The following is a 13577-nucleotide window of genomic DNA, read 5'->3' as shown; positions in this document are numbered from 1 at the left end:
AGGTTATGAGTACGGAAAAAGGCAAAAAAATACATTCCCTACACAGCGTTTCATTCCCATCTTCTATTGACAGACCTGTGAGAGCACATGTCAGTCAAGAGAATACAGTAAGGAATTATTTGCAACAAATGGTCAACTCAGTAAATGATCTGCCGTAAGGCAGTAAGAACAGTTTTGTTCCTGTAACAAATAACTGCGTCCAAATGATTTGTTGTAGAGACTGTCTAGAACAAAGTAAGGAGGGGATTAATCTTTCCCACAAGAATCATATGTTGTTAATGGGTCATCAAGAGAGGAGCAGCGAGTGGTGCTGAGTGTACCTCCCAATTAATTTCTTTTGCTTTCCATCTTTAAATTTGAAGATAAAATTAAAACAAACCTCTGCTTTGCTGCCATCTATTCTAATTGTCACAGATCTGTGAGAATAAATCTACTAAATTAAAAAAAAAGCATAAGCCAACCTGGAAATAAGCAAAACAAAATAAAGCAAAGGGAATGAATGCTCTTCTCTCCCAAAAGCTCCATTTTCCTTTCCTCTTTTTTTCAGTTCCTATTCATAAACAGTGGCTGATGCCCAAGATATGTTCTGGAGCTGGTAATTAATTTTTTTTCCATTCTTCCCACTGAAAAAGAAAATATTCCTCACACAATACAGGCATAGTTACTTCTCGAAACATGATCTAGCAGGTAAACTGCCATTCAGGGAGGTAGGTTCATTTCCCTGTTCAGTGGCTCAGTCTCTCAGTTATTTTCAGTGTCTTGTTTGAAAGTGAAGATGACAGTACTTGCCTTTTTCTCAAGGATTAGTAAACTAAAACGGCACAAGGCTATTTATTGTACGTAGTCATAATAGGGGCATTATATAAAGCAGACAAATCTCCTAAATAAAAGTTAATAATTACAGAATTCAGAGCTCTTCTGCCCTTTTAAATACATTCTCTATTTATCCATAGCTCTTCTGCTGTATCTCCCAACTGTTCATTTTTTGGACAACCTGCAAATGTACCAGCTACCTGTCCCCATGCCACAACCCCCTACCTGCTGCCTCTTTTAAGTAGTTGGCTCCATGTCTCCTGGCTCCTCTCCTCTCAGCTGCTTTCTCCGGGCCCTGGTGCTGTTTCAGCGGTGGAGGTGCATCTCTGCACCCAGTGCTCAGGCAGTCTGAGGCATCGGAGCCCCAAGGCTGACTGGAAAGACACCTGCTTGGGCACTGTCCGCCTCTCCACATTCTGCAGAGGGAGGAGCTGCCTTGGAGATAAAAGGCAGCACCTCCACCTCTGTATCCCATAGCTTCCTGCCCTGTTGCTGCTGAGCCTTCCTACAGGGACTGCCAGTCCCTCTGCTACTTGCCAGGCTCTGAAGCGCTGTCCTGAGGATCCTGGAAGCAGCCAGCCTCACTTGTCACCCTGCCCATCGGCTTCTTGGAGAAAGGACAGAAAAGAGAAGCACCTACAGGTTTGTTAAGCTTTTGGGACCTGGGGCTCTGCATGCAAATATCAGCTGCCAATTCTTTTTTAATTTCTGTCCCCAGCAGCTGCAGAACAAAGCTTGAGAAGATGAGCCGGGTGCACCCTGAAGCTTTGAAACCAGAAGTCGAGTAAGACCTGTAATGTTTTTATGTCATGATTTCCAGGCCTATTTCATTACGTATGGAAAGCTGACCTATGGTATTAATACCTGTGCCTACAGCAAGCATTCACTGTGTCCTTTACGGAAACTGAATTGTTAGGGAGCCATCTGAACATGATACTGCCCTCTGAACATGATGGATTCTTCCCTGTCTCCTCCTGGGCATCTAACTGTGATACTGAAATATTTGGGACAAGAAACCTTCTTCCACAAGCATTTGCAAAATCATCAGTTTCATTAACCAGGCTTACTAAAATAGCATTTTGTGACCGAGTTGGACTTCTGTCTTAACACTGCAATTATTATTATGGAACAATGCATGTATACTGATATACAGACCCTATATTCCATTTTTTTCTCCCATGCTAACGCTTATGATAAATGATGTTTTCTCCAAGTTGGTATTATGAATGAGACTGGATTTGATGAACAACAAAGAATACTGAAGCTGGGTGTTACCCAAGTCCAAAACTAATGTGTATTTTTTCTTTTAAATTATTAAATACGTGATTACTAATTATTAAGTTTCTATATTATTTTCAGTGTATATGGCAGTGAACAGTCATGTGAGTTATACCAAAGCTGACTGTTGCTGCTTCTGTTAACCGGTTTTGTGGGAGAAGGAGGCAGGTACACTTGGTTTGCTGTTGCTAGTCAAAGGTGCTGCTGAGAGGAGCCACGAGAGGGCACTGGAAAGGAGAAAACAGGCAAAAAAATGCAGTCCTGGGAACCAGCAGCCCAGGGCACATCAGGAGCTCAGCTCCCTGTCAGTAGGGACAGGGACAGAAGGGACAACTCACTTCCGTGACGTCATGCAAAAAAGTAGTATCGATGAAACTGTCCCATTCCATGGCACCTCCTGTATGCTTCATTTGATTGATGGCATAAATCAAATAGCTTCAAAATCACACTTCGAAAGCATCCCAGGAGTGGGCTGCCACAGTCCTCAGGCATTATTTTAAAACCTTTGAACTGAAAAAAATGTGTACAAAGTTAATTATTAAACTAATCGTAATAAGAATGACATAGAGCCAAGGGGGCAGGCATATGGGACCAAGAGGAGCAAATGCAATTTTGTTTAGAACCTCTGAAGCTCACTGTGGTCATATAAGAACTGCAGGATTTGACCCTCCAGGGTGATCACTGTTATTAGTTAGATTACAGTAGCACAGGGCAACACCACACTGGAACCCGTCTACTCCTGATGGGAGTCCCCTGGCCTGAAGAGCTTACAGTCTAAATAAGACCAGGTAGACAAGTGGAGTGAGAAAGAGAGTACGTTTATTAGGCCCAAGAGAGATTAAGAAACTTGCCCAAGGACGCATACAAAGCCTTTGACAGATCCAGGAGTTTAACCTAGATTTCAGTATGGCGCCTTGATCATAAACACTTCACCTATCTTCTGCTCCATTTCTGAATGCCTCTTCAACTGAGATTTAAAGTAGACTCCATCTCAGTAAAGCATCACCAGAAACGTCCTCTTACACCATCTTTATTTTGACAGCTTTTGCATACAGAGAGATCACTTTCTCTCAACAAAGTCCTAAGTGTACAAATGGAGAAGCAAATACAAATTTGGGGGCAGGTGAAAGCCCTGAGTTCGAGAGCATGCTATTGCTTCACAAGCCTCTCCACAGCATTGGAAGCCTCACTGCATTTGCTCCGGTTTTAAAGTCTTGCCCAGAGTTTTAAATTTACAACTATCCAGCCATGTAATTCTCCATATCCAGCAAAACATTCCTCTTTTTTGGGGAGGGGGTCATAATAGGACACATGGAACAGAAATTAACCAAAGAAAGGTAATGCTAAATTATGGAAGAAAGAAATCGCCAAACTCAACTCAGTCCAGGTTTATGTGCTGCAGAAAACTAAGACAAGTTTTGGATGCAAGTCAGTGTTGACACATAAAGTTTGACCACGCCTATCATAAAATCCACTTGACTGAAATAAAAAACACAGTACAAAAATCCACTTGACAGAAATGTTATTCATTAACATTCCTTCTACATCTTACATGAAAACATTACTTGTGAAAAGTAATGTGCCCACTTGTGCATCTCAGAGGACACTGCCTTCCACTTGCAAACTGCCCCTCAAGTCTGCAAACAGGTACCTCAAGTCTCACCTGGAGGAAGAAATTATAATCTTTAATAGTAAATGGCTTATTTTCCAGCATAATTTCTATTAATTCCCTGACCTTTGCTTTCACTATGAACACACATAGCTTTGGTGATTGCACACAGGGGAGACACGAGCTAGAAACAAGGTTGAGGCTGGTCTATTTCTTCATATGGCTCATATATGATGTTGTGACTTGTGTACCTGAATGCGGAGGGAACTCAGATAAGTCACTTGAAAGGGTCTTGTGAACAACCTTTCAGTCAGGTGAGTGCCTGGCTGGGTTTCCAAAAGCTGCCAGGATCGGCTCCGGGCTCTGCCCGAGAGCCGCCACGTTTCCCTGCAAGGTCCCGCAAAACTTCCCCGCCACCGTCGTCTCCGCGGGCACCAGTGTTCAGCCTGCACCCCCTGCCAGCGAGACGGTGAAAGACAGAAGCGGCCTCCTCCTCCTCGGGGAAGGAGCGGAGCCGCGGGCAGCAGCAGCCGTGACTCAGAGCCGTCTCTGTCACAACATGCGCTTCACAAACGTCCCGATGCTGCAGATGCCCGGGACGGGCGGCCCCGCAGCAGCCGGCGCTGGCGGGAGGCACTCGCGCTCCCCCGGTGCCCCGCAGGACCGCAGCCTCCCGCGCAGCGAGCCCGGCTCTCCTCGCCCGCGCGGCCCCGCTGTCCCCGCGGCGCCTCGGCCGGCGCAGACCCTTCCCCGCGGGGCGGCCGACAGCCGCCCGCCCGCCCGCCGCCCCTTCTCCCGCTCGGCTCCGCCGGGCGAACAGCCGCGGGCTCCGCCGCCACCCCGCGCCGCCCGGGCGGGAGCCGTGCGCCCTCCGCTCCCCCGCCGCAAGCCCCGCTGCCCGGCTCCGCGCCTTCCAGCCCCGCGCAGCGGGGGGCAGCGACGGGGGGATGAGCCTGGTACCTGACTCTGTCCTTCTCTGCCCGCCGGAGCTCCGAGTCCCTCTGCAGCACCTGAAAAATCGCCCTGGCTTCCTCCTCGTTTAAAAAACCGAGATCTGGCCCCTGAGGCGCTGCGGTCATGGCTTTGCTTATTTTCGGGCGGGCGGGCGGAGGCAGGCGGGCAGCGCTGACCCCCTCGGAGCCTGCAGCCACACCAGCATGGCCGAGCTCCGGGAGGACCGCGCACGCCGGCACCCGCGGGACGCGCTTCCCTCTGGACGGCGGGAGCCGGAGCCGCGGCCGCCCCGTACCTCACCGCCTCGGCGCGTTGGGCAACACCCTCCGCAGCGACCGCGGCCCGGAGGTGCGGGCGGGGCGGGGCGGGGAGGCCGCGGAGGCCGCCCCGCTGCCGGAGCAGCCGCTCGCCCTGTGCCTGCGCCCCGCCGGCGCTTGAGTCGGGTGCTGGCGCTGAGCGTTGGGCGCAGTGTTTCCCCTGCCGCTGCCAGGCGGAGCGCACGCCCGCCCAGGGGCACCGCTGCGGGACGGCGCGGGTCGTCCCGGCGCCGGCGGCCGTCCCGGCGCGCTTCCCGCCGGCAGCCCCGCCACGCCTCTGCCCGGCTGGCGCCGCCCGCCTCGGGCCCCGCGGCCGCGCCGGCGGCTCGTGTGAGGCCCTGAGGCGGGGCCGCCGCCGGCGGGCTCCCCGCGGCACCGGAGCGCGGCCCCGCCGCTGCGCTAGGGCGCCGCTCGGCTCCTGGGCCGCCCGCCTCCGCGGAGCCGCCTTCCGCGGTGCTCGCAGCGTCCTGCCGCCGCGGAAGGACACGTCTGTAGTGTGAACAGGGTATGCGAAGCGAGGCCGGTAACTTTTCCACGGGGGCAGAACGAGGCAGTGTTTCATATTTACTCTCCTTTAAGGTTTTCCCGAAGAAATAGTAGAGAACAGAAGTTCTTGACCTGGGCGTTATGACCCCCTCTCAGAAGTAACTTCATCCTGATTTCATTCTAACAGCTCTAGTGCGACTCAGCTCTGTGCTGGTGCTGGCGGAGCAGCACGAACAGGTGTGTCTCTCCAAAGTACGCGTCTATCTGGTCCGCTGTGCTAGTTGAATAGTTAGTAAAATCTCCTTTAAAATTTTTCTGTCAAAGAAGGGCTTTACTCAGGACCGAACTGCAGATGTGAGCACAGGTGTATGGAGAAAGAAAATTAAACACAATTTTTGTTTACGAAAAGCGAGTCAATGGAACTGTCGGCACAGCAGTGTGCAGTGGGAGTGGGGCGGAGCGGCACGTAGCTGCCTTCCACCCTGCAGCAGGCTGACGTGGGGCCACGGAAGGAAGCTTCCCCACTGGGAAGTGGTGTGGTCCAAGTGGAAATAAGGACCTTATTTGTCCTTATGCGGGAATGACAGGTTGCAGGAGGCTCCTTGTTTTGGTGTAGCTTCTGGCATCACTAGTCTGGCCCAAAGAGGGACTTACCTGATACCTGCTGACCAAACAACAAAAACACGGCTATGAGACAACTGATGAAAATGTAACGAAAGCTATGAAGAATTATGATGTTTAGAAGACGTTGAGAGGAGGTGTCTCCCACAGAGAAAAGACACAGTGAAGTTTTAATAGGGTATAGGAGATGCTTCTGGGTAAAGTCCAAGCGTGTTGTTTCTTAAGGTGCAAGAGCCACAGCCGTCACTGGTGCATTAGGAGCTTACAGAACTTCTCTCTAAGGGTAAATGACCTGACCTCCGCATTCTGTTGCATTGCGCATAGTGGAGTGACTGTTCTACCAGCAGAAGCTGAGCGCATGGAGCTCTCCCTGGGACTCTCCCAGGCATCACTCTCCCTTTCTGCCTGGCACCTGCAAGGATATGGGAAGCAATTGCTCACGGTGCTTCTGCATCACACTGGGTCTGCTCCCAGAGCTGAGGGGGAACGCGATAACATTTTTTTCTGTACATCCATTGCCATGAGCCTCATCAATGCCCACTCTTGCCTTAAAACCAATGTTTTATCTTATTGGTGAAGCTGTGTTTTTTTAACTTCTTACACAAACATCTAAGGTCAGGTTGGACGGGGCTCTGAGCAACCTGATCTAGTTGATGTCCCTGCTCATTGCAGGGGTTTGCACTAGATGATCTTTAAAGGTTCCTTCCAACCCAAACTGTTCCATGATTCTATGATAAAAAATGAATACATAGGAAGGATGTGTGTGTTCTTACGAGTTTGCGAAGGAAGTTATGTACTACAGGCCTTACAAAGAAAGGGTCACATTCCCCCATAAATTTGGTGACTTTATAGTTGTATTTATCCTGTGTGTAAGTCAAGAGTGGAATCGTATTTCTTAGTTTCTGTCATCCTTTTTCTTGTTTTCTAGCAATCTGATGAATTGGCTTTTTTTTTCATCACCAAAATGTATGTTACATATTTTCAGTGCAGAGGCGAGCAGGGACAAGATGTTCATTTAATATATGACCAATGTGTAGCCTTTCAGGTAATAACAAAGAAATAAGGTTTTTATTCTGTACAAAGTGATGGAATTATTTAGAAGAGTGACAAGTATGTACACTAGTGGCTTTAGAGAGATGCTGCCAGACATCATGGCAGTTATTTCAATGGCTTTTATCCAGAGTATTTAGAGATTTGGGTATACCCATCTTGTATGGTAAGAAGACCTTCATTTTACACAGCATCTTTGGTATGTCATATCAGCATTGCAACATGTGCGTTGGGTCATGACTAGAAACAGGTGCTATCTATGGAGTCTTCTACCAGGAATTTAGTTTGTGAAAAATAACCACTTTTCCGTATGTCTCTTCATTACTCCACCTCACTTTAAAATTTGTGTCTTTTTCATACATGGATCATGATGGCAAGGAAACACTGCCTGTATTCCAGTATTTAGTCTCTAGTGCCTGATGTGCTTTAATTTCTGTTGGATAAACCTAAGACAGGATACATGGTCTAAATTTTTTTTCATGGCTTTTAGCTAACACCTGTTCCAGGAAGATACAGAAGTGTTTTCTTGTAAATAAGTAGCATTTATTCTGTTTAGCAACCTGAAACAGAGGGCCACAATAGCACATGAGAGGCTGCAGACATGAGATGTCTATTAGTAATGTTAATTGCCAGTGCCACTAAAGAGGATGCTGACACACATACCTTAATTATAGGGCAAATTCTTCAAAAACTGCATTTCACAAATACTGTTGTACTAATGGGTGGTGTTAACTCCACTTACTCTCAGTGGAGGATTTCAAAGTGTAGGACTCCAGAAAGCCAGAGGGGCTGTTTCTAAAAGTCGATCTGTAGCTAGGGAGTTGAGGGGAATGTGCAGGAGGGTTGGTTGAATCTTGTAGCAATTGGCCTTGAGGCTCGTATCAGCCTTGAGGCTTGGAAGAACTGTAAGGTCTTGTCTATTCCTGTTGAACTAATTACTGTGTAAATTGTCACGCAGATTAGTGAAGGCTAGTTTAATTAACTCCCTGCGTTAAGTGAAAAAGGCTTAATGGCAAGGCAAAGAATAAATATGAAACGTCTTAATTTAAAATGCATTAAATCTGCTTATTGTGTGTGAAATAAATATTTCTAACACTAACCTAGGTCAAAAATAGTTTGATCATACTGCTCATAAGAACAAAAGCAGTGCCTCTCCCTCTGTTTAATAAGCTCATCATTCATATCTCCGTTGACTCGAATAGTCATTATCGATTTATGTGTATTAAGTTAACAACTGGAGGTCCAGCTGAGTTTCAGGGGATGTGGTGGCTTGCAGTGCATGGTTCCCACTGCCACAGGTAGACATTTCCACTGAGCAGTGAGCGTCTTCCAGGATCTGTCACTGGGCCCTCAGCTCCCACTTCAAAAGAGCTTTGGACTTTCATTTAGGTGTTTTAACTGTGAAGTGGTACACTTTGAAGATTGCCTGGACGTCAACATCCAAATGCTGCTTGTGTTATTATAGCTGTTTGCGTGCTACGCCGCCTCTTGTGAGGCAAGGAGGGAGGCAGGACCGGGCTGAGCAGGTTGCCGAGCGTAGGCCATTGTTGTCCACCCTGAAACCGCCACAGGCAGCAGGCCTGCTCCCACAGGGAAAGCCAATCTTCAAGGTACACCACATTCACAAGTCACATCTTGCAGCCTGTGTGGCTGCAGACTGCTCCTTTTCACCATTTCCTCAAGCACTTCCTCTTGCCGAGTCTCTCGTTCACCTGCTTTTCTTTTCCTCCCAATGCCTTGAGCGTGGCCCGCTCCTTTCCCCGACTTTTAGACTCTGCCCTACCAACAGGGCAGATTTCCTCACCTTACAAGTACTGCTTGCTGCTGCTGCTGCCTCTCATCCTAACGCCTTCCTACCCCTTACATTGTCTATATGAACTCCTCATTTTTTTCCAGTACAGGGTTGTTTCTGCTGAAATAGACCTGTTGATCCCTTAGAATGGTAAAAGGGCATCATGGCAAAATACGATCTGTTTTTTGCCTACCAGAAGAAAGGTAAGAGCGGTATCCCAAATAGCACTGCATGGCAGCAAGGAAAAGTGGCCACGAGAGAGATCTCTGAAATAGTGGCTGCAGTCTGAGCCTCGCACTTCGTGATGCTACTCTCGGTGTATTTGGTGCTGCTCTGGACAATGACTCCATGACACCCCTTCGCTTTGCTTTTTGCTTACGACTGGCTGGCTGTCCTTCTCCCTCCCTTACTTTTAGGATTCAGTTAATAATTATTTTCATTTTGAATACTCATTGGGACTGCACTTTCTCCGGACTGAGGAGAAGATAAGATTGTGAGCAGGATCCCTCACAGGGCAAGACAGGTTGGGATTTTAGGGGGTTGCTGCACAGGGCTGTGGCCTGGAGAGGCATATGAAGAAGGTGGTTACCAGCACATCTCTGGAGTATAAGAGCACTGCTTGGAATGGGAGGGGGAACATGCTTTGTTGAAATGATGCAGGATTTCTGTTTTATTGTAGGTCTGATGTCTTGACTGTCAGAGCCATAGGTTGGCTAGTACTGCGCATAACAGCTGCTCTCTTGGCAGAAACTATGTAACCTTCTCTTCCTCCTTAACTAAGGTGCGCATAAACATAATCACCAGAGGCCAATACCTGGGACACGGCAGAATTATGCATTTAATATATTAAGGTTATATGCCAGTGCATGCATCCTATTAAGACAGGCTTGAGTAAAGGTAAAAAGAACCAGGCATGACTAAACAATAAGGAAGAGATGTTATTAGAAGCAAAAAGGCAACTTTCAAAATGCTGAAGTCACATCCAAATGAAGAAAATAGAAAAATTCATAAATCCTGGCTGATAACGTATACAAATAAAATTAAGCAGACCAGAAAATAAAAAAGAGCTGGGAGGAGCAACTTTCTAAACCCTTCTTCAAACACATCAAGAAGCTCATCAGAGAGTCTGTAGGGCTGATCAATGATCAGGGTACAAAAGAAGCACTACAGAGAACAGAAGACCTTTTCAGAGAATAAATTGATATTCACTGTGGAAGAAACTAGGAAAACCCACATGCTAGAATACTTTTCCAGAAGACAATCTGACTGAAACTGAAATGACTGTAAAAGAGATTGTGTGACAAATTGGCAACGTGAACATTAACAAATCACCAATAGTGGAATTTATTTCATCCAATGGTTCTAAGAAGACTTACCGTAGTCTGTACTTGCTCACTGTAGTCCTTGATACCTGAGGACTGGACTGTGGCAAATAGATACCAGCCATAAAATAGTTTTCAGAGAGAATCAAGGGAACTATGGGCTTATGCATCAGACCTCTGGGCAACTTTGTGGGAACTGTAATAAAGGGCAGAATGAGCGGTTACCTGGGTTCATACAAGTTACCTCAGAAGAGTCAGTGTGGCTTCTAAAAAGGGAAGTCCTACTTTACAATCCTCTTTTTGAAGGGTGTCAGCAAATATTTGGACAAAGACAGCCAAGTTGATCCAATCTGCTTGGACTTTTGAAGATTTTGACAGTACCATGATCAACAGTTTCCAAGGAAACTTAGTAGTTATGAGATTAAATAAAAGGTCCTTTTATGGGTAAAAAACAGGTTACAAGTTAGGAAACAGAGGGTAAGAGGACTGGTTACTTATTACAGTGGAGGAAGGTCACCACTGGAGTTTCCCAGAGCTCTGTGCTGGGATCTGTGTTGTTCATTACACTCTTAAGTGACCTGGAAAAGAAGTGAGCAGTGAGGTCAGAAAGTTTGCTGGTGTGATGTGAAAGTTTGTGATATGAAGATATTCGGGATAGTAAGGACAAAGGCAGACTGTGAGGGACCACAAGAAGCCTTTGTAAGACAGAGTGACTAAGAAATACGTGTGGAAAAAAATCCTAGCTTCACATATAAGCCAGCTTTCACATGAAAGCAATGGACTCTGAGCTGACTATTACCATTTGGAAGCAAAGTCTTTATAATATGCATAACTTGTGAAAACATCAGAAAAGCAAACAAAATATTAGAATTTATTAGGAAAGAAAAATAAATCCATGGTTTTCCTACAGCTTGTATATGAATATGGAATTCTGTATGGAATATAGATTGTATTACTTATTCATATACAATATGAACATAGATTCATCTATTTATATATTCTGAATATATATTCTGAATATATATTCATATATATTCTCTATATAGATGATGGAATTAGAATATGGAATTCTGTATATTCTATATTTCTATATGGCATAGAAAGGGTGGAAAGGAATTGACTTTGGCATTTCTTTAAATACAAGAATGAGCAGCCATCAAATGGAGCTAATAGAAGCTGATTTCAATGCAAACAAAAGGAGTTGAACTTGTGTAACTCCTTGCCAAAGGATTTTATGGATGCAAAAGGCTTCGCAGGGAGACTGTAGAAGTAGTTAAAAGAGAGATTCATTCACGATTATTTAATAAAGAAACCACTTGGGAAAAACCCTGAGCTGAGAATAGACACATTTTGAGAGAGCTTCATGTACACTTGCCCTCTTCTTGTTCTTCCTTAGGCATTTGCTTATGGCCACTTGTGGCAAAGGGATACTGAGCTAGATGGATGTGTGGTCTGAACCAGTATGAGCACTGCATGTTCTAATGAACATACCTGGAGAGCATGTATGTGAAACCTGGGGAGATGGGCTCATGGCAGGGCACCGTTGCCTCTGGATGGGCTGTCAATTGGACTAGCTGTTGAGCCTTAGCCGGGCATTCTTTGAGAACAATAATGCCTCAATGTTAGAGATCTGTCTCAGGGATCTCACCTGCCACGCAGCTAGATCCATAACAGCAGTCATGAATATGTTTTATGTGGTGGCAGAAGGCTCCTTGTCTTAGATAAGACATTCCTGAGGTTTTCTCTTCTTTTATGCCTTCTGTTCAGCTGTTCTGCTAATGCGATCATGACCAGCAGCCATGAGATCTTGTTAGAGTGGCTGTCCCCAGACAATTTCCAGATACTTACAAATACTACTAAATGTTATATCCTTGGGAGCCAAACAGATCCCCTGTGGATACCAGACATTCTTCACTGTCAAAGTCTTAAAAATTTTGCAGGTTATCAACTACAGCTAACAGAGGGGTGTCAGAGTTGAAGCAGAGTGGTGTCAAGATATGAGGGCACACGGAGGGATAGGTGAGGCTGCTCTGTATGATGGGACAACTTTATAGGGTTGGGAGTAGTCCAATTCAAATGACTTGTGCATTTGTTACATCCAAACTGCTTATAGGAATTAGGTTCAAACTCAAAACTCCTCTAGTTGTACCTTAATTCCTTATCAGGCCAGCTTTCTTGCTTATGCTACACTCAGGCTTATGGGAACCAGCACGTGAGGAATATAGGCAAGGCATGCAAGTTCAGGTCCAAGCTAACGTGACAGTATAGACATAGCTAAAGAGTCCCTGTGCTTCCCTCTGCATGTGTTGTTATGTAAAAGCTAGCCCAAATCTGACTGCTGCATCATAAAGCCATCTATAGCCCCTGGAATTCCTATAGCTGTGTAGGGTGATATATCTGTTCTTTCTTCACAAAAAACTAATACAATTTAAGAGCAGCCAGCATGGCTTTACTACAGATGCCTTCAATGATGAGATGACTGCTTTGGGGATGAGAGGCGAGCAATGGATATGGTTATTTTGACTTTAGCAAGACTATCAATCAAGACCATCTTTGATTGCATCCTTGTAACTACACTTGAGAGAGATGGACAGGATGGGTGGACTACAAAGATGAAAAAATGACTGGACCATCAGGCTCAAAGAGTTCTGGTTAGTAGCTGAAAGTCTAACTGGCAGACAGTTAGGTGTGGTACTCCTCTGAGTTAGATACTGAACTATTTGACTTCTTCACTAATGACCTTAATGATGAGATGGAATGCAACCTCACTACAGTAGCAGGTGACATTAAATTGTGGGGAGAGGATGGTGTGCTGGAGGGCAGGGCAGCTATTCAGAGGGTTCCCAACAGGCTAGAGAAATAGCCTGACAGAAACTTCTTGAAGTTCAAAAAGGCAAGTAAAAAAAAAAAAGGCAAGTAAAAAAAGGCAAGTAAAGCTCATCCAAAGCTATATCTAGGCATGAAAAATAATACGCCACTGTACAATTTGGGGACTGGGAGGCTAGAAGGCAGTCTTTCAGGACAGGACCTGGGGGTCATGGTGAACAATCCATACATGAGCCAGCAACATGCCCTTGCAGCAACAAAGGCTAACTGCATATTGGGCTGCATTAGTAAGAATGTAGCCAGCAGGCTGGGGAAAGTAGCTATTCCCTGTGAACTCAACAGGCTGCATCTGGAATATCGTGTACAGTTTTGGACTCCCAAATACAACAAACAGCATACTGGAGCAAGTCCAGTGGAGGAGCAGAAAGCCAACTAGGAGGTTGCAGCCCGTGACACGAATAGGGGCTGAGAGAAATGGGTTTGTTCAATCTGAAGAAAAGGATAAGGGG

At 46.1% G+C, this 13577-nt stretch overlaps 1 protein-coding gene across 2 annotated transcripts in view; it reads right to left on the bottom strand.

Annotated features, from left to right (window-relative positions):
* EXPH5 (exophilin 5) overlaps positions 1 to 5215 on the bottom strand; it is a 35868-nt gene extending 30653 nt beyond the window's left edge. For both annotated transcript variants that reach the window (XM_072850577.1, XM_072850576.1), the window contains exon 1: positions 4661 to 5215. In XM_072850577.1, coding sequence (XP_072706678.1) covers positions 4661 to 4779 — 119 coding nt within the window. In that variant the 5' untranslated portion in view covers positions 4780 to 5215. The remainder of the gene's footprint in view (positions 1 to 4660) is intronic.
* Positions 5216 to 13577: the final 8362 nt, after the last annotated feature.

The sequence above is a fragment of the Ciconia boyciana genome, chromosome 1 (assembly GCF_034638445.1).
Source record: "Ciconia boyciana chromosome 1, ASM3463844v1, whole genome shotgun sequence".
NCBI lineage: Eukaryota > Metazoa > Chordata > Aves > Ciconiiformes > Ciconiidae > Ciconia > Ciconia boyciana.
The sequence above is the reverse complement of the archived record's forward strand: the minus strand, read 5'-3'. Positions and strand labels throughout refer to the sequence as shown.